Source organism: Athene cunicularia (genome assembly GCF_003259725.1).
Source record: "Athene cunicularia isolate RWA chromosome 6 unlocalized genomic scaffold, athCun1 chr6_part2, whole genome shotgun sequence".
NCBI classification, from domain to species: Eukaryota; Metazoa; Chordata; class Aves; order Strigiformes; family Strigidae; genus Athene; species Athene cunicularia.
In genome coordinates, this window is record NW_020799106.1 from 514,974 (window position 1) to 540,323 (window position 25,350).

The 25,350-nt window shown below is 40.6% G+C and overlaps 1 protein-coding gene across 4 annotated transcripts in view; it reads left to right on the forward strand.

Moving 5' to 3' along the window:
* Positions 1-25,350, forward strand: part of NRG3 (neuregulin 3) — a 204,827-nt gene that overhangs the window by 130,219 nt on the left and 49,258 nt on the right. For 3 of the 4 annotated variants that reach the window (XM_026851928.1, XM_026851927.1, XM_026851925.1), the window contains one exon: positions 5,643-5,669. In XM_026851928.1, the coding sequence (XP_026707729.1) occupies positions 5,666-5,669 (4 nt within the window). In that variant the 5' untranslated portion in view covers positions 5,643-5,665. The remainder of the gene's footprint in view (positions 1-5,642; positions 5,670-25,350) is intronic. The other variant, XM_026851926.1, reaches the window with a different exon arrangement.

The window sequence follows — 25,350 nt, forward strand, 5'->3', positions numbered from 1 at the left end:
TTCTCAGGATTTGGTTTGGTCCCTTTTGAAATGTCCCACAGAGGGAAATTTCTATCATGTCTTTCAGTGAAGATGCTTTGAAAAATCAGTAGTTGAACTATCTTGGTTTTACATCTCTGATTCTCCTGAACTATCCTAATCATTTCTTCCACACCCTAAAAAAATATTGTGAAGAGTACTTTTGTGTAAATTAATTACAGAAACAAATCACCAGAGTCTCTCTCAAACAAACAGCAAAATCAAATTTTGTACTTTCTAATAACTGAGATTTGTAAAATACATTAATACATGCTGGTAATTTTTCTTTTTGATACTGAAAAGATACCAAACCAACCTCTTGAGACTCTTGGGCCCGTTTGCTGATAACCTGCTGTGGATGGCAGCGGGAAAGCGGGAGCAATGTACCCTTCCTGCTGAACAGAGGAATCCCTTGTCCCATATCTCCATGTGCTCACATGCAAAATGAGGCAGCAAAAGATAATATACTTGAGGATTCAAAAATTAATATAATTTCATATGTCTATATATATATATGTAACCAGTTACGGTTTAACTTCATTAAATACACACATAGGCTGATAACTGCTGTCAAACATGAGGAGAGGACATAATGGATAAAGATGGCAGCAGTTTGTGTGTTTAGGTAGACTCCTGACCTAGCTGCCTTTTGAATGGAAGGGTATTTCTTCCTTTCAGACCAAGTTTGATGCGTCTAATACTTAAGAATTAAACTTTGTCCTATTCTTCCCAACCAGATAATCTGTTCAGAGAACTTGAGCTGCCCCAAAGTAGCTTGCAGCATATTATCATGTTGCTTTTCTGTTCAAGACAATAATCTACCAAGGACAATTTAGCAAATCCTACAAGTTTATTGGAACAGATAAATTTCATTTGCAGACCAAACTACTTTGCTGTTGCACTGATTTCCTGAAGCTGTCTCCTTCACGCCAAAGTCAACCTGTCCTTAGAACAGATTAAAATGTCTGTGGTGGTCTACAATGAGTATTTTCATGTCGAAGATTTTTATTCTATAGATCAGTGATTTACATGTTGAGATTATATTTCTATTAAGAGTGTGGTTTATAATGTATCTGGGATAATTAAACCTGTCTTTAACTGGGTAAAAGCCTCCATGTTAACATGACTAAGAAAAAAGCCCCAGCAAACCAGAATCCAGACACAGGGCTGTATGTTCTTTGTGAGGCACTAATAATCTGTTAGTGACTGCAAATTTATCTTCTCTTGTGCTTGTTATCAAGTATTCCCAGATGTGTATGTATTCATAAAGTATAAATTAAAATGGCTTTAATACTAGCAACAAATTCACAGAGTGCAAGGACCATAAGGCACGGTATTTTTCCCACATCAACAACAGAATACAGAAATATTCATAAAATAAAATATAAAAGCGAATAATCTTCCTGTCTGAGTAATATATTGGTTCCTAAGAACATAACGATACCAGACAGAAAGAAGAAATCACAATAACAAAACCAAATACCGCCGCATTATTTGGTTAATGACGCCCATCTCGAGGAGCAGCGCCCGTGCCTCAGCACATTAATCGCTCTCATGTACATTTGGGCTGAGCTGAGTCCTTAAGAAATTGCATCGCCTGATGGCGAGTGACTTGGCATCTCACTCGCCGTGTCCAAGGAAGTGCTCTGCGGGCGTGTAGCATTTCTATGTGACAAGTGTCTGGCAGTCTGACAGCCCTTTCTTGCCCTGTGTCACGTCAGGTTCAGTCCCGGGTCGCCGCCACAGCTGGCCGTCCCCTCAGACTGCCGTGCATGCCCTCTGCCATGCCCGTCTGCCGCAGACCTGCTGGCAGAGTCCCTGGCTTGTCAGGGGGGAGGAAAGCCATCTCCAGGACTGGAGCTTCCAAAACCTTGTATCGTCACCGCAGCAGTGCGGGTGAGTGACCTCTGTGCTGAGGGCTGGTCCCCGAGGGGCACAGCCCGACGGGGGGCACCGCCTGTCCCATGTGCTGTCCCCATCCCTCCTTCCCTGCCCCGGCACGCGCTGGGCACGGGGCAGGGGCAGCAGCTCTGGGGACGACTCCTGCCGCTGCTTCCCATCGCGGAGTGTGTGACCCCTCCTGCCTGTGAGGGACCCCAGCCACCCTCTGCGGGGGACCCCGGCCAACTCTGCGGGGGACCCCGGCCACCCTCTGAGGGAAACGGCGAGCAGCCGTGCCGGGACCTTACGCCAAGAGAGGCAGCATTTGCTTTGTGCCTCCTGAAAAGGTGTGTTACAGCCCAGTTCAGGTAAAGACCCGGACGGTCGAAGCAGCCATTTTCTCCCCTTTTCTGATTTTTTTCAGAGGCAAAGTTGTGGGGTTTGGGTTTCTTTATTTTTTGGAGTATTTTGTTGTTTTGGTTTTTCCCCTATACCTAGGGAAGTAAATGTCTTCAAGTGATAAACACGTTAAGAGCCAAACAACAGATATGATTAATGACTGCTGACATTTCTTCTAGCACCTTTCCCTTGCTTTGTGTCCCTGATTCAGGATGCTGAACGCTTTGGTAAACACCAGTGCTTCAGGAGCCATGTTTCTATTAGGGAAAATAAGTTTCATAGTTAGGGTTTTGGTAACTCGTGAGCGCAGCTGAATTTCTGCAGTGTGGAGGGCAAGGACGGAAATGTAAGCACATTCAGGCTCTTAAAAGAATTATTTCTTTGTTTCCTTTTTGCTTCTGAAGTCTCAGAGCAGCCCAAGCAGTGCTGCTCTTTCTAGGATCAGAATGTCTTTTGGTTTTTAAGCATAGAGGCTTGACACTCCAACCAGAGAATGAGGGGAGGGACGCTGGGAAAGGTTGTGTCACAGACTGTCTTCTTGCAGTCCTAGAAAGAGGGAGGGTGGGAAAAGAGTTAAAAACAAACCACCAGCCATGGTTTACTGCACTTGAGCAGCACTTGCATGATACGTGCTCTGAAGGCTTGTCCAGGTGCAGTCCCCGAGGCACGGGGACGCCTGAGGTGTTCGCACCGTGTGGCCAGGGGCTCAGCCTGGCCCCGCCCTGCTGCTGATGCGTAGTTTTATCGTTTTCTATTCCCAGACAGCTGCTCGCGGAGCTTGTTGAGCTAGGCTTGATGGTATAAATTGGAGCTTGGATATCTTACTGTAAAGGTCTGTCCTGTTGGCCATCTTCCATCGCGGTGGGGGTAAACGAGCGTTGCCTGAGGTGCATGTTACGCTGCTCGCTGAAGTTGCTTTCCAGACATGTGAGATGTTGGATATAAATGACCTGGCAAGTTTACACCCTCTCCAGTTGACCATGTTTCCCAGGAAGGCCAGAGATACCCTTGACTCCCACTTAAGTATAAGCCACTGCAAGATGAACTAAAACGCTTTTTTCTATCTTTTTTAAGGAATAGTGTGTTTTGTATGCACTTGAGAAAGTGGCTTTTACCTACGTTTGTGAACTCAGTGAGGAGATTGCAGCCTGCAAATGGAAAACATGTAGAGAACAGGTATAGCCCAGCTAGCAAAGGAGGGTTGTGTTTTCAGCTATTCTGCATATACTTAAAAAGATGATACTGCATGATCTTGCCTCATGTGTGAATATCCAAAGCTCCTTGGAGACAAGATTACGGCGCTTTGATATCTGTCATCATTTTTTAAAGCAAGCAGTTGTTGACTGCTTCTTGATCTAGTTTACAGAAGGATGCAAGGTGTGAATTGCATGCAGATAAGTATTTGCAATTTCACAAATACAGAAAATTAGAGGAAAACTCCCAAGTTCCAAATCTCTGTAAATACAGCATGTTGAATGCACTTTTGATATTTCTGATCTCTTGCTGTTATAAAAATTACATCCATGTGTCAGATGCACCAGGGGTGTTTCTATACGATACTCGTACAAGAATGCGAGAATACAGATAAGAAATGGTGATACAGAATGTATGTATGTTTGGTGTTGTTACGTATTTAGTACGAAAAGGAAAGATTGATCGGGGTGTCACTAGACTTGCATAATGTGCCTGTCCTAACACCATGCTAATAACGCATTTATACCGCATAGCATCATCTCACTTCTGTTCTTTTGAGTAGCATATTGTGCCTTCTGCGTGAAGATAGATACGGGGTTTAGCAACTATTAGACAGATTTGTATGCAAAGTGAACTAAGCAAGCCAATACTCGGTGCCTTCTGCTGGAAGGATTGACAGGTTGCAAAAGGTGAATCGCTACCAGCATTTTAAACAGAAACCCAAATATTTCCCATTCTTGTCACAGGTACCAGGGCTGACAATTCGTACAATAAAGTCTTTTAAATGACTGTTGATTTATGTTGGAAAATCTTTTAACTTTGCTGTATGGTTCTTAAGTGGACTTTCGAAAGTTGCAGTATGTCAGTTAATGGGACTGAATGTTTCACACAGCTCCCAGTAGTACCTCCTACCCCAGGCACGAGCCAGCACATCCCTCTTACTCTGTCTTTCTTGTAACCCTCCTGCTGTTTCCTTGCTGCCTTCCTCTCTGCAAACGCTGCTCTTGGAAACTTTGTCAAAATCATGTGTTAATGTGTTCTGTATTATGGAAATGTGGCTATAGATTGAAATGAAGATAAACACAAAATACTTTGCTTTTAGTATGTTTTAAAGGGAAATGCTCCATTTTCCCTAGGAAAAAAAATCCTTCATTGTTCTTCATAATGAAATTCTCCCATGGAAGAGAAAAATATTTCAAGTCTAGCATAGAAGAGAAATGCGTTTTGCAGCCGTTCTGAACGTCTGGCCTTCCACAGTTTCGGTTTGGAATTGCAGCTAGTACTTCTTACACACTCAGTCCTGAAAAGTCAGTTAACATTTTTTCTGTTGCCCTTTCCATGCAGGATGGAGAGTTTGTTATTCTTTAATCACATACCAACTCAAACGTACTTCCTACCAACTTAAAATTAGTGTTTTATATAAATGTAAACCTGCTTTGCACTAAAACATGTCTGTTAGACATATCATGTGACATATCACCTACTTTGTCATGTGAAAAAAGGGTCCTGAAATTTTTTAAACTCTATGTAATTTCAGTCAATATTATAAAAATGTTAAAATTTTTGCTTCAGTTGTAAATATCTTGGAATTATTGCATCCTGTCTGTCAGATGGCTGAGCAGGGACCAGGGCCAGCTGAAGGCAGTTTTTCCCTTACACAGCAGGTAGCAGTTACGCAATCACACTGGGGGCAGGTGTGGCCACTGGGCTGTAGTGAGAGCTACAAAACTCAGTAAAAACCTTCCATTCAAGCCATTAGCTTTTGATCTCTGTCAGAAAAAATGAAGCAAGAGCTTTGTCTAGCCAATGATAGGAGTGAGTACGTTGAGAGGAGTGTCAGGAGGAAATGAAATTGCTGTCAGTGGCTGGCTGGAGGCACCTCAGTTGGGTGTAGATAATGAGTAAAGATGTTTGTGTCCTTCCCCAAATACGCTTCCCTTCAGGGGCCGCTCAGCGCCCCAAATTCCTCACCTAGCATTGCCCTCTGAAGGGGTTTCTGTTTGACCAGTACCCCCAGAGTGGGCCCCGTGTCCTGCAGCTCCGTGTGAGTACTGGGTGCTGCCCGTGATGATCAAGGAGACATTTCAGTCTATTTTCTAACATTTCTGTCTCTTTTTTCTTTCTTCTTTTACATGCTTTCTTGGGTATAGCAGACCATTTAGGAATTGAATTCATGGGTAAGTTTTCATTTCTCTTCCTTTCACTTGCTAATATTTATCTTGGTGCCTTATCCCAAAGCACATGGACATTAATGGGAAGACTCCTGTGATCTCTATCAGGGGATTTAGGATTGGGGTCCTGTTATATTTACTGATCACATTTGAAATTATATGAAGATTTAATTTTTCTCTTGTACACTGCTGGGGGCTTAAAGACTGCATAATGATGTTTTGGTATTTTACTGGCATTTAATGAAATATAATATAAAGATTGTATGGCCATATGAAAGTTGAGGAATAATATTTTATATGAGATTTTAGGAAAGAATTAATGCCTATCTTCATGTAAAGGAAAGTAAATTTAAAATTAGAATGATTTTCTTTTTCAGAATTTGATTTTGATTACAACCTTAAATGTTACTAGGTTTAATATGAACCTTCTCATTAGCTTTTAACAGACAAGTCAGGGGAATACTTTTTTAAAAAGGGAAAAAAATCTGTGATTCTATGAAATAAGTTAACTTCAGGTTAGGAAAAAGTGAAAACAGGAAAGAATAATTGCTTCTTGCAATTTTGGAAAGGAAAAGATGATGCTCTATTGACTCAGTTGCTGCCCTGTGATGTATTCGTAGCCTGATGGAATGATGGGCTTAACAGGTCACTGCTTCACCTCTGAGCTCGTGGTCTGTCGGGAGCGTGGGTAATTCCCTGTCCTTAGCAGAGTTGCTGCATCATTTGTGTAAAAACAGCTTGCATAAACCATTAACTGCAACTGAAAATGGCATAATAAAAACCTTGCAAATTTATGTTGAAGTCACTAAAAAATTACTTTTAATGTGTGTCCTTTCCCTGTGTTGAATATTTTTTTTTTTTTGATAATATGATAGCCTAGTGATTGTAAGTGGTGATATGGGGATTTTGTTGACAAGTTGGGTATAAGTTGTCATGAAACCAGTATGGTGATGAGTATCAGCTGTGTGGCAGGCTGCAGTAGCAAGAGGACAGCCAGCAGGTTGAGGGGTTTTTTTCTACTGCTTTTGGACTTGTGTGGCATAGCTAGAGAATGGTCCCTCCTCTAGAAGAGTTCTCTAGAGAATTATGCTGTGATCTCCAGAAGTTTAGCATTTCCCTTCACTTTATATGAAACTTTAAACGTACCAATGGAATCAAAGCAAGTGTTTTCACAGACTCTGTGGACAAGCGCAGCTGAGAAAGGGTTACTTTAAAGGCTCTGCATAAATATCCCAGTTCCACTGCTTAACTGAAATTGTAAGCAGCAGTCTTGAGGCATATGGATTGAAGGACAAGCATAGACATAGAAGAAACAGGATAAGGAGTATGTATAGGATTCTTAGAGTGAGTCTTTCCATAGGAAGCAGGAAAGTGTTACCCAGGAGGCAAAGCTGACTTTTTAACTTTATTTTGAGCATTTTAGCTTCTTCTGTTTTTTTTAAAGACATCTCTTTAAGACTTGAAATAAAGCCAACCCCTGAAGTCTTGGCTCAGAGTAGTCTTCTCATATGAGTAGCGTTCTGATTGTCTTATTTAATATTGCAACAGATTTTGATGATATAGAAATTAATGAAATCATGTGTCTTGAGCATGAAAATATTATGACAGCAGTCTAAAATGAGGCTTGAGGTCGTTTTCTGTGGGATAGAAAAAAAAACAAGTTCCAGAATCATACTCAAAAGTGAAATGCTTTTGCTTCTTAAACCTTCCTTCAGACTTTTTGAAGCACATATGGAGTCATCAGTGCAGACATAGCAAAGTACAAATCCTCACCCTGTACACAGAGAGCAGGTGACAGCATATACCCGTGGAATCAGGGCCACTTCTGCAAAGCCTCTCCCATGAGTTTACTTCTCTAGTGTAGATAATAATTGCAATTAGTGGGAAAAGTCTTTTCTAATTATGAAGAATAACAACATATAGGTGCTGCAGAGCTTAGCCTTGTTTGTACATGATTCAGAGAACACTCTTTCTAATGCTTTTATTCCATTTGTGGTCTCAGTTGCCTTAAGAATTCCATTTCCATTGTCATCTTCTAGAAATTTTGCTTGAAAAGCCTGTAAGCCTGGATTCCCTGTGAAGGTTGAACTCCTTCCACAGTAGGTAAAACTAAAATCTCATGTAGATAGGAAAATCTGTCTGTGGAGGTGCCCCGGGGGACAGGTGGAATGTACACGAACTGCACATCTAGCTTCGTGTGCCTTTGCCAAGGAAAATAGATGAGTGTAGTAGGTTTTTTTGCTAGGCTCTCAAGAACCACTGGGGTGTGTATACCTACCTACCCAGCCCTTCTGCTGTCCTGTGAGGGATCTGTTGCCCCTGGATTTGTGTATCCTCCTGTGAACCAGGTGACAGAGTCTTCCTCCAGGAGCTCCTGTGGCTGCCAGTCCCGGAGCCCAGCAGCCAGAGGCTGTGGACTTTGGTTTTCCACGTCCCGCTGAAATCCAGCTCCCACCAGCTCCCTACCTCTCGCGTGCAGGACTTAGTGAGCAGGAGTTACGCATTCGGTTTACCCACCACAGTGACTGCTGTGTTCACTGCTGTCGTGTCCTCACACCCCTTCCCTTTTTGGATATTGTTAGGTTTCTGTTCCACACAACGTTGAATATTGTGCATTCCCAAACACGAATACCTGATACTTCAGTGTTGTTGCTGGCTTTGGTCTGCGGTGTCTGCATCTTTGTGTGGATAGCAGAGAGAAATGCAGGCATATTGACGTGGCATATCTGTTCTAAAACGCTGCAAACATAACAATTAATGTAGGGTTCAGATGTAATTAAGTGAAAACCAGGTGTGTGTTCAAGGAACACTGTGTCCTTAAAAATGTGGATTTAAATATTTTGATTAGAGTGGCCAAGCTTTATGGAATTTCTGGTGATAAGGAAATGCTTTATACTTTCTAGAACTTAAAAAAAAAAAAAAAAAGGTCTTGTGAGAGCTAGATTCAATTTCCATCTCTGATGCGATCTTCCAGAAAGGCTTTGGGCAAGGTATTTTAATCTCTCTGTGCCTTAGATTCTCAGTTACAGTAATTTTTGTCAGGCTTTCTGCTTTTAGATTCCTCAGCTCTCTGGGGAATATCTTTCAGTAGTGTGTAACACAGAAACTATTTCATCCTTGGAAGGGGGTGCAGACCTCTCTGCCTCCTCGCCTGTGCTCCCTGGCTGCTGCGGGGGCAGCACTGGACGGGCAGGGGGCAGTGCACCTGCTCTGGATTAGTGCACACGCCTGCCTGCTTCCCCGCCTCACCCGGGATGATGCATGCAATTTTATTTAAATTTCCAACGCAAAGGTAAGTAAATATTATCACAATGTTCCTACAAACTGCAAAACTACTCGTTGTGTTGTTTCCTGTCAGTTGAGAACAGGCTGCCTGTTGGTAATGCTCATGTGAGGCACCGCGCTTGTGGAAAAAAGAAAGATTGAAAGAAGCAGCTTTTATTCAATGAGAAATCTAAGTGATGTATTGTTAGCATTAGATAGCATGGGGATATCTACAGCTTATTATCATTTTTTGACTCAAGTGGTTAATTGCACTTGCAGGCTGAATGGTTTATTTTTATCTAATGGGAAATTTGGAGATGAAACCAAATACCTCTGACAGCCAGCGCGGCTGATCGGGTTACTCTGGTGCTACAGGTAGCAGTTGAAAGCTGAGTTGTGGAGACTGACCTCATGCACGTGGTCCCAGCTGCAGAACGAAAACATTGCTTTAACTGCCAGATAAAAAGAGATGCAAAAGCCTCAGAGTGATCTTTGGAAATAAGTATTCTGGGCAAAGAGTCAGTGCCTGAGACAAGGAGCCGTCAGTTTTACTCGTTTCTTACACTGAGAATGAGTAGAGTTAAGGTGTGTTAAGGGATGGAGCATGAGGGTGAGTGAGTATGGGAATACCCTGCTACCATACACCAACAAACATGACTACTGCAGCAGTTCGCCTACACTGCCTAATTGATGATCCAGAAGCTTTGTCTTTTGTTCTGTAACTAATTTATGACGGATACAGTTGAAAATAAAATACCCTGAGAAGGTACAATAGGCAGGTTGCTACAGTTTTGGTGGAAGTAGTCATTACATGGAATAGTCCTCGTTCTTAGGCTGCTTAGCAGCTAAACAAGTATCAGTGGCATAAACAGGATGTGATAACCTGAATCTCCCCACGCGTGAATGGCAGAAATAATGCAGCAGTTGCTATATTTAGTCACTACATTTAACTTGCTGGTAACTTGGGCCTTACATAGGAAATGAATTATTTTCCTTAGAACTAGTTTATCTTTTCTGGAAAAATCAGAAGTTTCACTGAAGTCAGTGGAGTATGAATGATATATAATACCCTTGTAAGCAGTGAATCATTAAATAGCATTTAATTGAGCAGAGCAATAAAGTAACTCAAGAACAGGATCTTATTAAAATTTATGTATCTCCTTGCAAGGACTACAATGTGAAATGTGTTCAGTTTCCTGTACTCTGAGCAGTTGTTACTGTTGGAGATGGTGCATGCTTTATTGTCACTGTGCTGATTCACGCTGCCTCGTCATTGCCATGATGGTTGTATGCCTGCGGCTCCAGGGATGCAGGATCCAGTTGACTAAATGGACTCTCTGACCTTGTGTCATGCACTGTAACAGATGCATTTGGATTTTTCCAAGCCACAGAAGTTGCTTTGGCTGATGGGCAGTATAAGCAAGACTGCAACCATTTAGTATTTTTCCTGTTTGTGAAGAATAAAAAGGCGAAGTTCATTAGTTCGTGCCCAGCTCACAAAATGTGCAGCTGGTCAGCTGTCCCCTGCAACTCAATGTCTTGTAGCAGCAAACAGACAAGGAAAACAAATCGGCAGTGCTTGCATGGGTGGTCCTCGCCTAAGTTACTGTTTAGCAGCTCTTGATCTGTTCAAAAACCCTGTAACACTCTTGTCCTGCTGGAAGAGGATAAATGTTCAGTGACATGAGCAAAGAAAGTACATGTTCTAAAGGATATATGTTTAAAAAATAAAGTTCCATTTTCCCTGTATTCCTGTTTTAAAGTATGAAGCAGATAGATCCTTTTCTGTTAATATGGCACACTGGCTGGTTTTATGCTGCTGTTTACACGAAATCTGTTATTAGAGGTTCTGATCACAATCATCCCCCAGTACTATCAGAGAATTTCTACCTAATAATTATTGTTAATCATAAGCATTTAAAATATTTCATCTGTACTCCTTCAGAAAATCCCTGAAGAACTAAGGGGCTGTTCCGACAGGCATTGAAACTTTTAATGTTCGCTGCCATTGTTGTGTCTCTCCTTGAATCCCTTTGTTCTTCATCCTGCCCCAACTTTTCATTATCCTCTTCTGATTTTACCTTCTCAAATGTCGTAAAGGCTTGGCTCTTGGGACCTTGTCTTTCTGTTTGCTTTGTGAAATACCTGTCCTTTTTAAGGATGCTGCAAAGTATCCTGAGGCATGAAGGGGCTTTAGATCTTGAGCACTTTCCATGGGATTCTTTTAGCTGGGAAGAAGAGTCATTTATCACCTCTGGAGAAGAGAAGAGAGACATGAGCACCAGGAGAGAGAGTGTTACAGAAACAGCTGATGTGTGAGTGCTAGAAGAGTAATGGATGAAGCAGAGGTTCCTCTTTCCTGGAGGAAGCTCTGCCAGTGGTTGTACCTGTTCAGGAAAACGTACCTCTCAAATGAAGTCTGTGTGCATCTGATGAACTTGTTGCAGGCTGCCTTGCAACGTCTTGGCTCGGTTTGGGGGATATGGTTTGGTTTTGCTTTATCCCTAGATGGTTTGTGACCTAGCTACCATCTTGGTTCAGTGCTGCCATCTCTACTTTACTCAGTATGTCATTTTTCCAATTTATCTGCATTTTCTGTATTGACAATGAACTGAGTTGGATTAACTTGCATTATTTTTAAAGGCAAGACTAAGATTTGTCATGTGGTTAACTTATTTGTGCTGTTAATTGCCTGTAGTGCTTCATCAAAAAAGTAATGCTGTGAACTAGGTGGATAAAATGGATAAAAGAGTGTTAATACACGTAACTGGTGACCTTCCTCTGTGTTTGGTTTCTTCTGCTTTCCCTGCCTGAAGCTACTAATCATTTGTGAAGGAACTTATGGAAACTAAAAAAAATAACACAGTATATTGACAAGTTTAGAAAGCCAGAAATAATCTGGGTTTCTCTGTTTTTCTGGGGGCTGGGCTGGGAGGAGCTGCTAGTTGCATTAAGCTGGGTATCAGTCTGTAAAAGTGGGTGTGTGTCATCAGGGATTCGACGGGTAACCGTTTATCTCTCACTTCCGAAGGGAGCGTGTACTCTGTACCGATGGATGTGCTGAGCAGGGAGGCACGAGTAAGGTCAGTTATGTGTGGATTAGAAAAGAGAACTTGTGAAGGATTAAGCGTGGGTATTGTGTACAAGCGTCCAGGTAAGTTTCCATGTAACTCCCGGTGCCAGGTGCAAACCTTCTCTGCATGGTGCTGGTTTCAGGATCATTCATGCTGTATTGTCACCTCGGGGAGAAAGGGTCTGTGCTTCGAGGCTGGATGTCAACGGAGGACCCAGCATCTCATCTGCATACAGAGGGGCTTTGCTGTGTTATGTCTCTGTGTATGCAAATTATGTGTAAATTCTGGTTTGGGATTAGGCTTGTGCCATAGGTCCCTTGGCTCGTGGCTGGTGTATCGCAGAGGTAAACGCATTTTATCGTGAAGTACAGGTGAGTGGCTGCCACCAGCACGGACCAGCCAGCTGTGGATTCAGTGCAGTCTCGCAGCCGGCATTCTGAATGTGGTGTTTAGGTAAACGCTTCGCTGAGCCTGAGGAATTGTTAAAACTGACACCACAAGGGTATGCTGATGCAATTAGATGACTTGCAATGTTGAGATTTTACTCTTGGCCTTGTTTGGTCTCAGCTGCAGTTTAACCAGATGCAAAAATATGTAGACAGTACTCGTGTATCTTGTGTGCGACTGGAACAAGCCTGGCAGAACAGAGGAGATCTGAGTGTCCGAGGTGGTGATGGTACAGGTAGCTGCCAGAAGACTTGCCTGTGAGCCTTCCTATTTCCACTTGAGAGAGGACCTGAGAGGAGGCTTCAAAGCAGTAAGTACAGTCCAGTCTGCCCGTGAGAACTTGGAATCCATTGCGAGGCTGCTAGCGTTGGGTTTTCTCTTAGTAGAAGGTTGTTTACTGTCTACTGAAGTTATCTTGCTACAGGAGAAGAGGCTCCAAATGCTGGAGCTGTGCCATGTTCATGCAGCCACAGTGAATCAGTGTTACTTTGTCCTTTTCCTCCTTGGAGGTGTTCTGTAGATGTCAAGTCTCATTCAGTAAATGCGAGGATTCGCCAAGCATAAGGTAAGTATCACAATGGATGTTCCATGACAGTGCTGCGCTTGTGACGTATATTACGGTTGTACAGAAAACATTGATGTTCCTGACAGTGAACTAAATCTTTGTGTCCTCTGTGCCTAGAATGAGTAGAGACAGTGTCCTGCCAGTAATTGCTGGAAGCAGAAGAGAAGGGTAAGCAGTGTGGAAAATTTGACAATGCGCTATGTAGAGCACTAAATTATTTTTTCATGTACTTCCTTTTCTTTTCTTTTGCAGGAGCTGTAGGATATTGGCATGTGGAGAAGTGCAGACATTATTCCTACTCTGGCTGATTGTTTTTAATAAAGATTTTTATAATTGAAAATTGTCTCATGATGCCATTTCCTGTCCCCACCAGCGTGAGTTTATCCCCATTTAACTAACCTGTCTGTGCCGAAAAACACCAGTTGTCCAGGGTACCTGTCAGTGTTTGCTTCTGACGGAGCCCAAGAGTTATCTGGGAAACAAGCCCGAGCAGCAAAAGAGGAAGGGGAGAAACAAGTGGTGTGTATTAGTGTACACGTTTTGTATGCTCAATTCTTAACAATAGTTGAAATAATCACAGAATTGCAAACTGCTGCATGCAGATGACAGACAAGTTTTTTTGTTTACCGGCTCTGACTTTTCATCTCTGAATGCTAAAACTAATCGCCGTGACGTATTTTCATTGAGTACAGGTTTGGAATTTTCAAACACCACTTGGATCATGTTCATGTAGTTTAGTCACTGTGGTTATATTTACTGTATCAGTCATCCAGTAATTTTCATAAGAGTTAATGTGATCCTTTTTTATTTTTGTGATAAGTTAATTGTGTACTATTTCATGCCTATGTTAGCAAGTAAACTATTGAATATAGTATTAATCTATGGTTTTTCTTGCAGGGGTCTTGGTAATTTTGCATTTCGATTTCAAATAGAAAGGAAAATAAAAATGGAAATATAAAATAATTACCTGGTAATGGAGGAGCATAAAATGTGTTCTCAGCAGAATTAACTGAAACAATTTAGAGTCTTCACTATTTAAAAAAAAAAAAAAAAAAAAAAAAAAAAAAAAAAATCCACTCAACACATAGAGAAGAGCTAGACAAGATGAATTAGACTTAGACCCGGCCATGTGTAGAGGAGGCAGAAGTGAGAGAAAAGCAGTTTATTTGCATTTAAGAGCATTGATACTTCTATTCGTAGTTTCCCACACATTGCTGTTAATGGCTAGGACTGCAAGTTGTTTCCCTCATTGACAGAATGACCTTAGTCTCCACAAGTCAAAGTTTTTAAGTCAGTAAAGGAACATGGAGTGAGATGGGCGTAAGCCTTGCCTCGGCTGTGTGCGGAGCCAGCTGCTCTCTCAGCCTTCTTGCCAGTCCGCCATGGCACGGGATAAGCACCAGGTTCTTCAGCGCTGCAAAGACTTAAGCATCTCCGTGCAAGCCACGAATATTTACAGTTGATGCCTACAAAGACTTCAGGTGTTTTCAGAATATTAGTTGACTGAGAATTTTGAGAATTGCAGTGTTGGACTTAATAAAAGTTAATTTTGTATTGCTCATGATTTCTGGCTAAAACACATGGAAGTCAGTGGATATTTCAATATCATTTCTATTATTTCTAATATGATCGACAGAACTTGCAATCAAGATCAGATGTGAAACTGGATTCGTATATGAAGTGAGCTTGTCCTTTTCCTATTTGGCTCCAAATCTTCTAAAGCTGAAAACCAGATAAATCCCTCAGCAGTAGTCACAAAACCTAGCACGTACAAGTAATTTTGTCTAATTGTGCAAAGCTAGGAATAACTTAATAACTTCCTTTCCTCTCTTGAACTTCCATTATTATTATTCTTACCTTTTCTCTTTTGTACACACCTCATTCTTTTTTTTTTCTGTACCCCTGCAGACTTTTCGATCAGTTCCAGAAATACATCAGTTTTGTAAACCCTGCAGTGATACGGTATTTGCAAAACAGGAGTTGCAGTATACACTAACTTGCCCAGTTCATAAAATATGAATGCTCAGAAAATTAATGCAGCTAATCAGCTTTAGAAAAACAAACTTACGTGTTTATCACAATGATACATGCTTGCACGGGATATTAATAAACAAATGCCAGCTGCTTCGTTTTCTGTATTCTACACTGTGCTTGTTGCTCTCATGCAACTACTTTCAGTCTGTGTTCAGGATAAGGACAGTTTGCTTCTGATGAGAAAAGTTCAGCTGTCTTCTTAGTCACTGTTTTCTTTGGGGTAGGGTAAGGTAGAGTCTCTGCACTGAATATAAAGTGAGCTGTGCTGGAGATCTTGTACGTTACGATGGACTTACAGGGTAGACCTTTAAAATTGTTGAGCTGTAGTCAGATGCGCATTGTTAAATGTGTAGCTTAAAAAAAATTATGACTTTATTAAATTCAACTGAATAACCTTTCTCAACAAGTCTAGCACTGACTCCTGCTAATTTTGCTGCATGAAGTTTCTTTATGCTTCTTTATTTTTGATAATGTGCTTAAGACAAAAACCAGAAAGTGTCCTCAGTTAATTTAATGAGCGATGAAGGGAAAATCACCACAAGTAAACATTTTATTTCAGTCTTTTTTTTTTTCCTTGTAAATCTCTTTAGTGTGCTTTTAAAGTTTCGCTTGCCTGATGGAGTTTCTTTTCAAGGTAAGGTAGTACCAGAGCATCTCATTCTTTCAATTAGTAGTGAGTTTTGTCTTGAAATAAGATGGCTCACCATTAGTGGGAAAAGGTTGGTGAACCCTGGAAAAGTCCCATAGAAACAAATCAATCCATTTTAAATTAATTTATTCCAAGAAGTGACTTAAGGGTGAACTGAAGAGAAAAGGTGGATGTACTTGTCTTAAATGATGCTGTTTCTTTGAAGTTAAATAGCTATTCATGTGTTTATCCCAAGATTACTTACTTTAAGCTGCATGTACTACTCAAGATTTTTCTCCAATAAAACTAAATTATCTCATGAAAACCTCAACAAAAATATGGAAATTCTCTTACTCGTGAATGGTTTGTCGAAGGTAACTAGTGATTTGTGAGAACTGCACTGGAAGGGCAGTAGCTTACTTCTTGGTATTGGATCAGAGTTTTTTAACTGCCTGTGATGCAATTGGTGTGGGTAGAGGACATTCGAAAGACAATTAAAATGCAAGCCTTGTCATCAGTGCTGCTGCGTTCAACTTTTATGGCAGGTGTTGTTCTGCTCAAGGGGTGGGTAATATAATGCCTTTGGTTTGCTTTTTCAAGTGATTTGTAATTTTCTCTATATCTTTTAGGACTTGGTTGTATTCATGTGTCAGCTATTTTTATCGTTTCATTGCCTCAGTACCTGTATGGGTTGGGTTTAGCATCTGCAGGCCATGAATCAGTGCAGTAATCATCCCCTTCACTCTGCTCATTTGTGCCTAGTGAGGATCTAACAGTCCTTGTGCAAAGAAAATTTGGAATCGCCTTTAAGTTTGCAGCTGTAACTCTTACTGACAAACTGCCTTGTGAATTTAGGATTGCTGTGTGCTCCAGATGCCTTGCTGCACACCAGCCTGCGTTCCTGGGTTCGGACAGGGCTGCTTTACCATCTTACCCATGCAGCAAAAATGGGGACAGAGTCCGTTCCCCTTCTTGGTGCTGTGCAGAATGTGGTGGGGAAAGAGTCTGCTTTTTAACAAGCCCATTCCCTGCTCCACCCCCCCCCCCCCCCCCAAATATGCTCAGTTTTTCCAGTTCTCTTATAATTTTAAAGCTTTGATTTACATTTGTAGAGTTTCTTCTCTCAAAAAAAGATACTAATAAACGTTCTTTAAAATATCATTATATTGAATCACTTGTCTTGGAATTATCTTCTCATAAATAGATCCTATGATGTAACATTACTGTTCTCTCCCATTCTCTACTCCTTATTCTTTATGGTATCAAGGTGTGTACCATCAATCATTTAATTTATCCTTCTGTCATCTTTATTGCTTGCACAATCTCTTTGATATCTTTCTCATCCTTCATTCTTTTGCTCTGCGTGTTCTAAAAAATATTGATGCTTGTGTTGGTAGAGCCCCTGATAGACCTGCTTTGCAAGGTCCTCTGCTGGTCAGAGGAGTCTGTCTCTTGCTCTCGTTACTCCGTGTCACTCTTCTTGAGAGAACAGTTTTTTAACAATTTACTTCCTTTAGGTATTTTTCCTTTTGTTTTCATCATTTGGCACACCTCTGTTCGCAGCCATCTCTTCATCCCTGATTATTTTGGTATTGCTATTACTTTTGCTGTTGGTGTTATATTTTCTTTTCTTAGCAAAAGTCTGTAATGTTAAATTTTCTGAATTATTCCTAAAACCATATATGAACACCTGCATTATTCAGCACTTCTTATTTCTTTTATGCCAGAGCCTAAAACCTCTTTTGTAAATCAATAATAAATGCTGGCCCTCAGTTTTCTCAGCGTTCTTTTTGCCGACCTCATGCTGTCTCCAAGGTCCCAACTGTCTTTTAGTTATTTGTGAGGAGCTCTGCAGTGCAAGGAACTACATACTCGTTAAAATAATGTAGAGTATCCCTTCCCTCTTTGCTGTCTCTGACTTTATGCACTGACCTCCCTGTGCAATATATGTGAAGTGATTCCTGGTCAATAATATATTATTTACTAACATACAAATCTTTTTTCTCGAATTCTTAATCTTTTATCTGCAAGCTTTACTTGATGCTTACTGTCTTTTTAGCTGTAAAGAGGTGGTAATTAAAAAAAAAAAAAAAAAACAAACTTGTTTTCTTTTGCTTTATGCCACCTGTTTTGCTCCCTCATGTACTTTTTTATTTCTGTTCCCTGTTTGTCGGAAACTTCTGTCCTCTAGAGCCTTTGAGTTTTCCTGTTTACTTAAAAGTATTTGTAGAATGGAAGTCAGAGAACCACTGAATAATTCAGGGGGGAACCTGAAGACCTGGAGGTCTCGAGTCCAACCTGATGCTCCAATCAAGGTCAGCCCAGGTGCCACTGGGCTGCTCAGGGCTTTATCCAGCTGAGTTTTTAAAAAATGGGGACTGCATGATTCTCTAGGCAACCTGTTCCAATGCTTGACATACCTAATGGTAAAAGATTTTCCTTCTATCTCGTTAAAATGTCTCAATTTATTATTTGAGTAGAAATATTCTGAAATTATATATTTTCTACTACTTGATACTTCATATTTCAAACAAATAATTGCTTATTTATGATGTTGTGCTTTTGGTAAGTAAAAAAGTATTCAGTCTTGGTTTTGATAGTCTTCTTGCGCTGTCAAAACTCTACTAGTCCTCATTTATTTCTGTCATCTTACTATTACAGAAAGTATGTGATATAATTCTAAATAAAGCTTACTCTCTGGCTTTGTATTATCCAGAATTAGAATCCAATCCATTTTATCAGCTTTATGCAAAAGTGGGTTCTAAAATTAGTGAGATGCAGGACATTGTTTTAGGTTAGATCATCATAACTGAAAAGCTAGGAAGTTACTCTATTTTAGACATCTTTGCCCATGTATTACAGGTTTGTGATACAGAGAATTTCTCATCTAGTACCTGATTTCATGTTAAATTCTGTATTTAGACAAAAATGAAAAGAGTTACCTGGAAGTGTTGAGATTTCTAATGGCCAGAAAGATGAGCAAAGCAGTTCAACAGTCTTGACAGTCAGTTTATAGAAATACAGTATGTGATCTGCTCTGATTCCTGTTATAAGACAATTTAACAGAATTCAGCTGTAGGAGTACCAGGAATAGTTGGATTCACCATCCGTTTATCCATGTTCTTGAAAGATCTTCTGGGTCTAGCACAATAGAATTAGAAACTGTTTGAAATGTCTTCCATAATGCAGCCTCATCTTCAAAGAGCCTAACTAAAAGAGTTATAAACTTAAGAGAACGCCATCGAAATAAGCTTGAAAATGTATTTAAAGCACAGACCTAGCTTTGAGCAAGCACATACTCTGTTCTGGAAGTGATTGATAGACGTGTGCTTTCACAATAGCCTGGATCAGGAGTATAATTCATGAAGGGTGGATGAACAGTCAGGATTGACTCATGCCTCAGTGTTGAAAATCTGTGATAGGTTCTTTTTTGATTGCTCTTATACTGTTTCCTTTCTAACATTGTCTGTGTTTAAATTGCTTAAATTGTATTGTATATTCCAAATCTATGAACTTTAAGAGAATTTCAGTAACCTTTAAAATAATTTAAATACCTATTTAGGTAGTATTTCTACTTTCATATCTTACTCTTCTTCATGTTTTAGTGAATATTTACATAGCAAATATGACTGTAGTATTATTTAAATGTTTTGCATAAGATGTTTTATGACGTCGTTCTAGACCGAGATGCATCTATTCCATTTTTATGGTGAGTGGTGGCGGTGAACAAGCAACTCAGTAAATCCCAGTGAAGTTAAGAGTATTGTTCCTCTTCTGGTGTTTCTGCTGTTTCTGATGACGCAATCAGCAAGAGGACGAAGGCTAATAACGATCTCCCTTTAGGGACAACTTTTCCTTTCCTACATCAGTTTTCATCTTGGCCAGACTTCTTTTTATAAAGTAAGATGCCTATAAAAAGCAGTTTGATTGCTCGTTATGATGATTATTTCATTAGGTACTTCTGCTGGCACCCAGAAGTGCTGGTCGCTCCTCGAACAGAACAAGGGGCGTGGGTGTTTGCTTTGCACTAACTTAGGAGACAAATAAACACAAGAGGTAACAACGTGTGTCGGGGTGGGTGAGATGACAGGACCTGACCTGGCTATTCTGGCGGCTGATCTGACTCCCAGTGTGAGAATATTGCAGGATTCTGGGTTATGTTGCAGATATGCTCATGAACGGGAACATACTTGGGTTCAACCTGAGATGAGAATGCATGTCGAGTATAAGCTTGAAATACTACAAGCACAAGTAAAATAGGTTGGGAGATGGAATGACAGTAACTGACATGTACTGAAATAGGGCAGGTGCAAATCTTGGCTTCTAAAATACCCCTAAGATCTCTTACCAGTGATTGCTCTGCCGTTCTGCATTGATGTTACTTAACAAGCCCAGTAATGCCTTCACAGTACACTTCCCCAGTCATAGCTTGCTGTCTTTTTTGCGTTCAGGATGGTGGTACGGTCGCTGGCGTTTGTAACAGGATGTTAGAAACTAAGCATGAAATGTGATGAAATGAAATGAAAGCGTAATGCAACTTTAGGGAATCATCGGAAATAGTGGCTCCAATCCATTACCGAAACCCTACTGCAGCAGGAGGATATCTTTATGCTTTGAGACAGAGTTCTACAGTAATTTCATGTGGTATATAAATCAGCAATGCTGTTTCACAGAAGTGATTGATAATCTTCTTCAGTTCGTTGTACAGTCTAATGGATCAATAGTTTGGGGGTTTTAACACTCTGCAGCACGCTAGCACTTTGCATTAGCTACTGTAAACAAGTTCATAATGTACTCTGCTTTCTATTTATAATGCATTAACTTATGCAGATAGAAGTACAATAGTACAAAAAACTGACCTGATTGTGTTAGTTTTTTCCATTAATAGTGTATTTACACAAAGAAGTAAACGTTGAAGAAAAATTTACTTCTCAAGAAGTAGTGTCTTAATTAAACTAAAATAAAATTCATTAAAAAAAAATATTTCAGAATGCAGTAAGTTTCCAGTCAATTCATGAGCAAATGTAAACGTCCTAAAATTGGATTTAACTCTTACTGAGATTGGGGGGGGGAGAATAATTAAAATAATTTGCAGGTGTTTAGAACCGAGTGATGATGCCTTCCATGATATTATTTCCCAAATTCAACACTACACTAACACAGGAAGTTTCAACAGAGCATTATTCTAAAGCAATTATTTGCTGGGACTAATCTCGATCTTTAGTGTTAGAGCTGAGATATGAAAGGAAGGTAATCAGACATTTCCTCTACCATAATTAATTTTTCAGTACTGTTCATACCTTGATCTCTGACATTTACATTTAAAGTCATTTCCACTGATAGATTCTCTGAATAAGGTGAGGGCTTTTGAGCATCCTTTTGTGACAAGGTTTATTTTGTGGCCATTTTAGCTTTTTTTTATTAATTACAAGGATTACGTAACTGAATTACTTCTGTAAGTAGAGTGCCTTTGTGTAAAGCCTTTTGTTTTAATCAGAGATCTTTGTGCTATTCTCTCTGTCCTCCTGACAATGCAAATATATTCTAACCCTGCCATGATGCTGATGATTTGGTTTGTTTTCCTGAGTTCTACAAATCAGTTTAGAATTGTGTGATTCCATGTCTGCAGCTTTAAACATTGTGTTGAAGGGGCCATGTGGTCATTTTTTCTGTTCCACAGACTTTGTAAACATTGCCATGGCCTTGCTCTTCCAAAGTAGGTTCCGTAGGGTTATCAGCTGGTGCAGCTGAGTTTGTGGAGTATCTGTCTTGACAAAATGCCTAGAGAGGATTTACAGTACAGGTTACGTGGTCTTAGATGGTCTTGGGCACTTAAATTTTGAACCAGTGTCAAACTGATGATTATTTTGAGATTATTTTAGTAAGGTTGGTTATGGAAGTAACTATGGTCTGAAGAAAAGAGTATTTTTTTTTGTAAATGGAGATTAAGAAACTTGTGAATTCTGTTCCAGGTGCTTAAAAGGGAAACAGTTTTGCAGATTGAAAATTTAAAAGAATGAAATAAAATATTTGGATAGTTTAAAAAAATGTATTTTTCCCAACATGCTGGGCGGTTTAAAGGCAGAAATATTTTTTCCTGGTTTTTGTCCCTTTCTGTGTTATATACATTGATTTTTTTTTTTCCCTGTCATTTAGCTTGAATGTAAAAGGATATAGTAATTCTTTAATGTTATTTTTCATTTTCTTCAGCAAGTGATCATACATTATGATCTGTTATTTGCAAAGTAGTCTGAATGCAACTGTGAGCTTTTTTAGTTAGCCACCCAAAAAAATTAATCATAGAAGATCTTTCAGCTTTGGAAACCAAAGGTAACCTTTTACACTTTTAGTGACTCTACTTTGTATGTTAGGTTTGTTGGTTTGGGTTTTTTTAAGTTTCTCCTGCAGTTTGTTAGACATACCTGATGGTAAAAAACTTTGCCATCTTCAGTCATCTCTGACCTGTCCCATTTAGATGGGAATAGCACAGAGTGATACGTCAAAGACCAGAATAATCCCCTGCCAGCTGGCAGGCTGCGTTTCCACTGGGTTTGATGAAAAGGTGAGCTGGCACAGCTGGTGCAGTACCGCAGAGGAGAACACAAACAGAATTGCAGGCAGCTGTGAATTCACTGAGAGAGTGATGGAAGAAACAGATAAAGGATTTTGACCACAGCTTTGCTTTCCTAACCAGGAAGAAAAGAGTCTCTCTTTGAAGAATTTGGTTCTACTGAGTACCTGGATATAAATATGATATTGTGCGGTATGATAAAGTGCGTGGTTGCAAACTGGTTTGAAACTGTTAACCAAAATGATCTCAGATAACATGTGCTCTCAGTTACTAGTTGACTGAATTGTCTCTGAAGTGAATATAAGTGATTAAAAAGTATCAAAACCATATTTTTGTATCCCACGTACCACAACAGATTCTAACTTGTACTTCTAATAAGAATGATTTCCCAGAAGTGATGTAGTTTATGTAACCTGGCAGTCACATCTTTTATCACTGCACCTGTGAAAAGGACTTCATTTTACACTGGTGCAGATAGAACCTGCAAATGCACCTATACCTTACAAAAATCTGTTAAGTGGCTAAATGTATAAATACATGACTGTATTAGATGAAGCAAAGCTTAATTCCTGACAGAAAATATCAGAGGAATCAGTTCTGGTTTTAAGTTTCATGAACTAAAATGCGACTCAAGTAAAATGAAATAAGGTTGTTAATGGAAAATTATTGAACTCACGTTTTTTTTCTTGTCTGTGGAAATACCAAAACCAGCTGTCTAGTGTACAGATTCCTATTCTGTTTTCTGGAATCCTTTCTAGTTTTGTATTTTCCTGTTCTGCCTTCTATTTTTGCTAAAACATCTACACACACATTTAAAGTCACTTTTTTTTTTTTTCATTTGTGTTACACAGAGGAAAATCCCTAGGCTGTCATTCTAATCTGACCTACTGATCTAATTGTGCGTTATCTAATGACACTTCCCGTTTTGTCCAGGCACAATTATAGCAGTTTGTGACAGTACATTTTCCTTCCCTTCAGAATGTTATTGATGTGGACGATTGTGTTGTGGATGCTCTACTGCTGGTTTCTGTTCCCTGGACAGGAGGTGGAACCATTTCAAGTTGTCTACTACTAGGAAGTATTATAAAGGAAAACGGTTTCTTACTCTGAATTTAATCATTCTTGCTTAATAAGTTTGTCGTTGCTCTAAAAATCTAAAGTACCATGCAGGTAAGAGGTTATGCAGTTCATTATATTAATGTTGTTGAATTAAAAACCAGTTCCTGAGATGAACCAGTCATACACAGTCCATTGCCAGAGGAAGTCGGATCCTTCCACTGCCTGCAAGGTTTGGCCATGGTGTAATCACCATAACCAGATCTGCGTCCGGCTCTACGCTTGGAGGGGACTGATGTGAAGACAATGATACAGGAATGCCGTTTGATTTTTAGAGGACTTTGTAGAAGGCTTTGCAGTTAATAACAGTACCCACCTGCTTTTTTGAGGTGCCTCTTTATGCCCACCGTCCTTCCCTGAGGTGAAGCACACATGCTCAGCAGCTTTCTGGCTTCCCCGTGCTGAATGCAGCCACCGTCTGTGGTCTCAGTCCCGCTTCGGCAGTGTGCTCGGGTTGTTCCGCCTCCCTAAAGGGGCACAAAGGCTGTGCTGAGCTGCTCACCCGGGCCACACGCCAGGGTGTGCTCACGTGTACCTCTGAGGGTAGGGATCCGTGCCATCCTAATGCCTTTTTTGTGAGCTTCTTGCCTCAGCACAGCACATCTCCATAACTGCCCGATGGGGAATGTGCACCCATTGCTCCTTTATGACCTTAGATCCCAGTATCTGCCTAGTTTGTCTTAGGCAGGGATAAAGAAACTGTTGAAAATCTGTACAAAACCACGGGGGTTCCTTTATAAAATAAGTAAGTTCCATTTATTTTACACTGTTAGTGTTACACTTGGTGTTTTCAAGGGCAGTTGTTATGAATATGGTGAAGAAATAATGTTCTGTCATCCAAAAATACTGCGTGTGATATGTCTGAACCCTTGTCTTTGCTGCTGTGCCCTTCTGCACCTCCTGCTAAATTGCTGCTTTTTAGGGAGGAGACAAGTAGTGTCTGAAAAACACCCTTGTCTGCTGGATTGCTTCCCAGGGTTGTTTGCTCAGCATGGAGCATGATGGATCGGTGTGTAAACTGCTGTAATCCCTCCTGTTGACCCATGTTTGTACGCTAAATCGATTAAGACAGAAGCTGATGTAGGCAGGGAAGGTAAAGTTGAAATCAGAGGGTAAAGGCCAGCGCCTCTTCAAGAAAACAAGGAGAAACCACTTCAGAGCTGGCTGGGAGGCAGTGTACTCTGCTGGGAACGGCAGCAGTGATCCTGTGAAACGCTGTGATTCTGCTGTTCCTGTTGTTACCTGAAAGCAAAGTCTGGGAATGAAGGATGTCGTGGCGGGAGGAGAGGCAGGAGTTCTGGTGAGGAGCAGAGGCAGTGTGTGTTCCAGCCAGGCAGCTTCTGAGTCCGATCAGTGTCGGTCTGGGGAGAGGCATCACTAAGATGTGCCTCCAAGTGAATGGCCAGGTTTTAAGAGAAATGAAGGTGGTTCTGGTGCGGATGTGACCTGCTGTACCTTGGGCCGCTTCGGCAGGTTTCTGTTTGGGCCAGTGAGGAACCTTTTCCTGGTCTGTTCTGGGGGTGAGGTCGGAGCGCCCGGTTCGGAGCAGTCCTGGCGTCGTACGCCGCCTTGTCAACGCGCCACCGCGATGTTCCGTGCTGGGGTTTAATTAATTTCATTTCTCATGCGGTAGGGTTTCTTATTTGTGCATATTTCTATAGGCAGTTCTGTTATTGGAAATGAAATCATGTTTTTCTTACTTTTTTCATTACATCGTGCATTCTTTAATTTAGATTCCCATGTGCCCAGGTAAAACTCTTATGTACCCCCTTGTACTAGTTTTAACACAGACTAAGTATATAACCATTATTTATCAGACTTCGTTAATAGGTAATTATGCTGAACGTGTACTAGAAGGCTGTACAGGTTTTTAACCCCCCGGATGAATGTGTTACGTCGTTCAGAGCCGTAGGAGCAACCCGGTGTTAAGGGGAAGTGTGAACTTAATCGCTGGAAAACGGCTGCTCTCCACACCTGGGAGCTCGTCA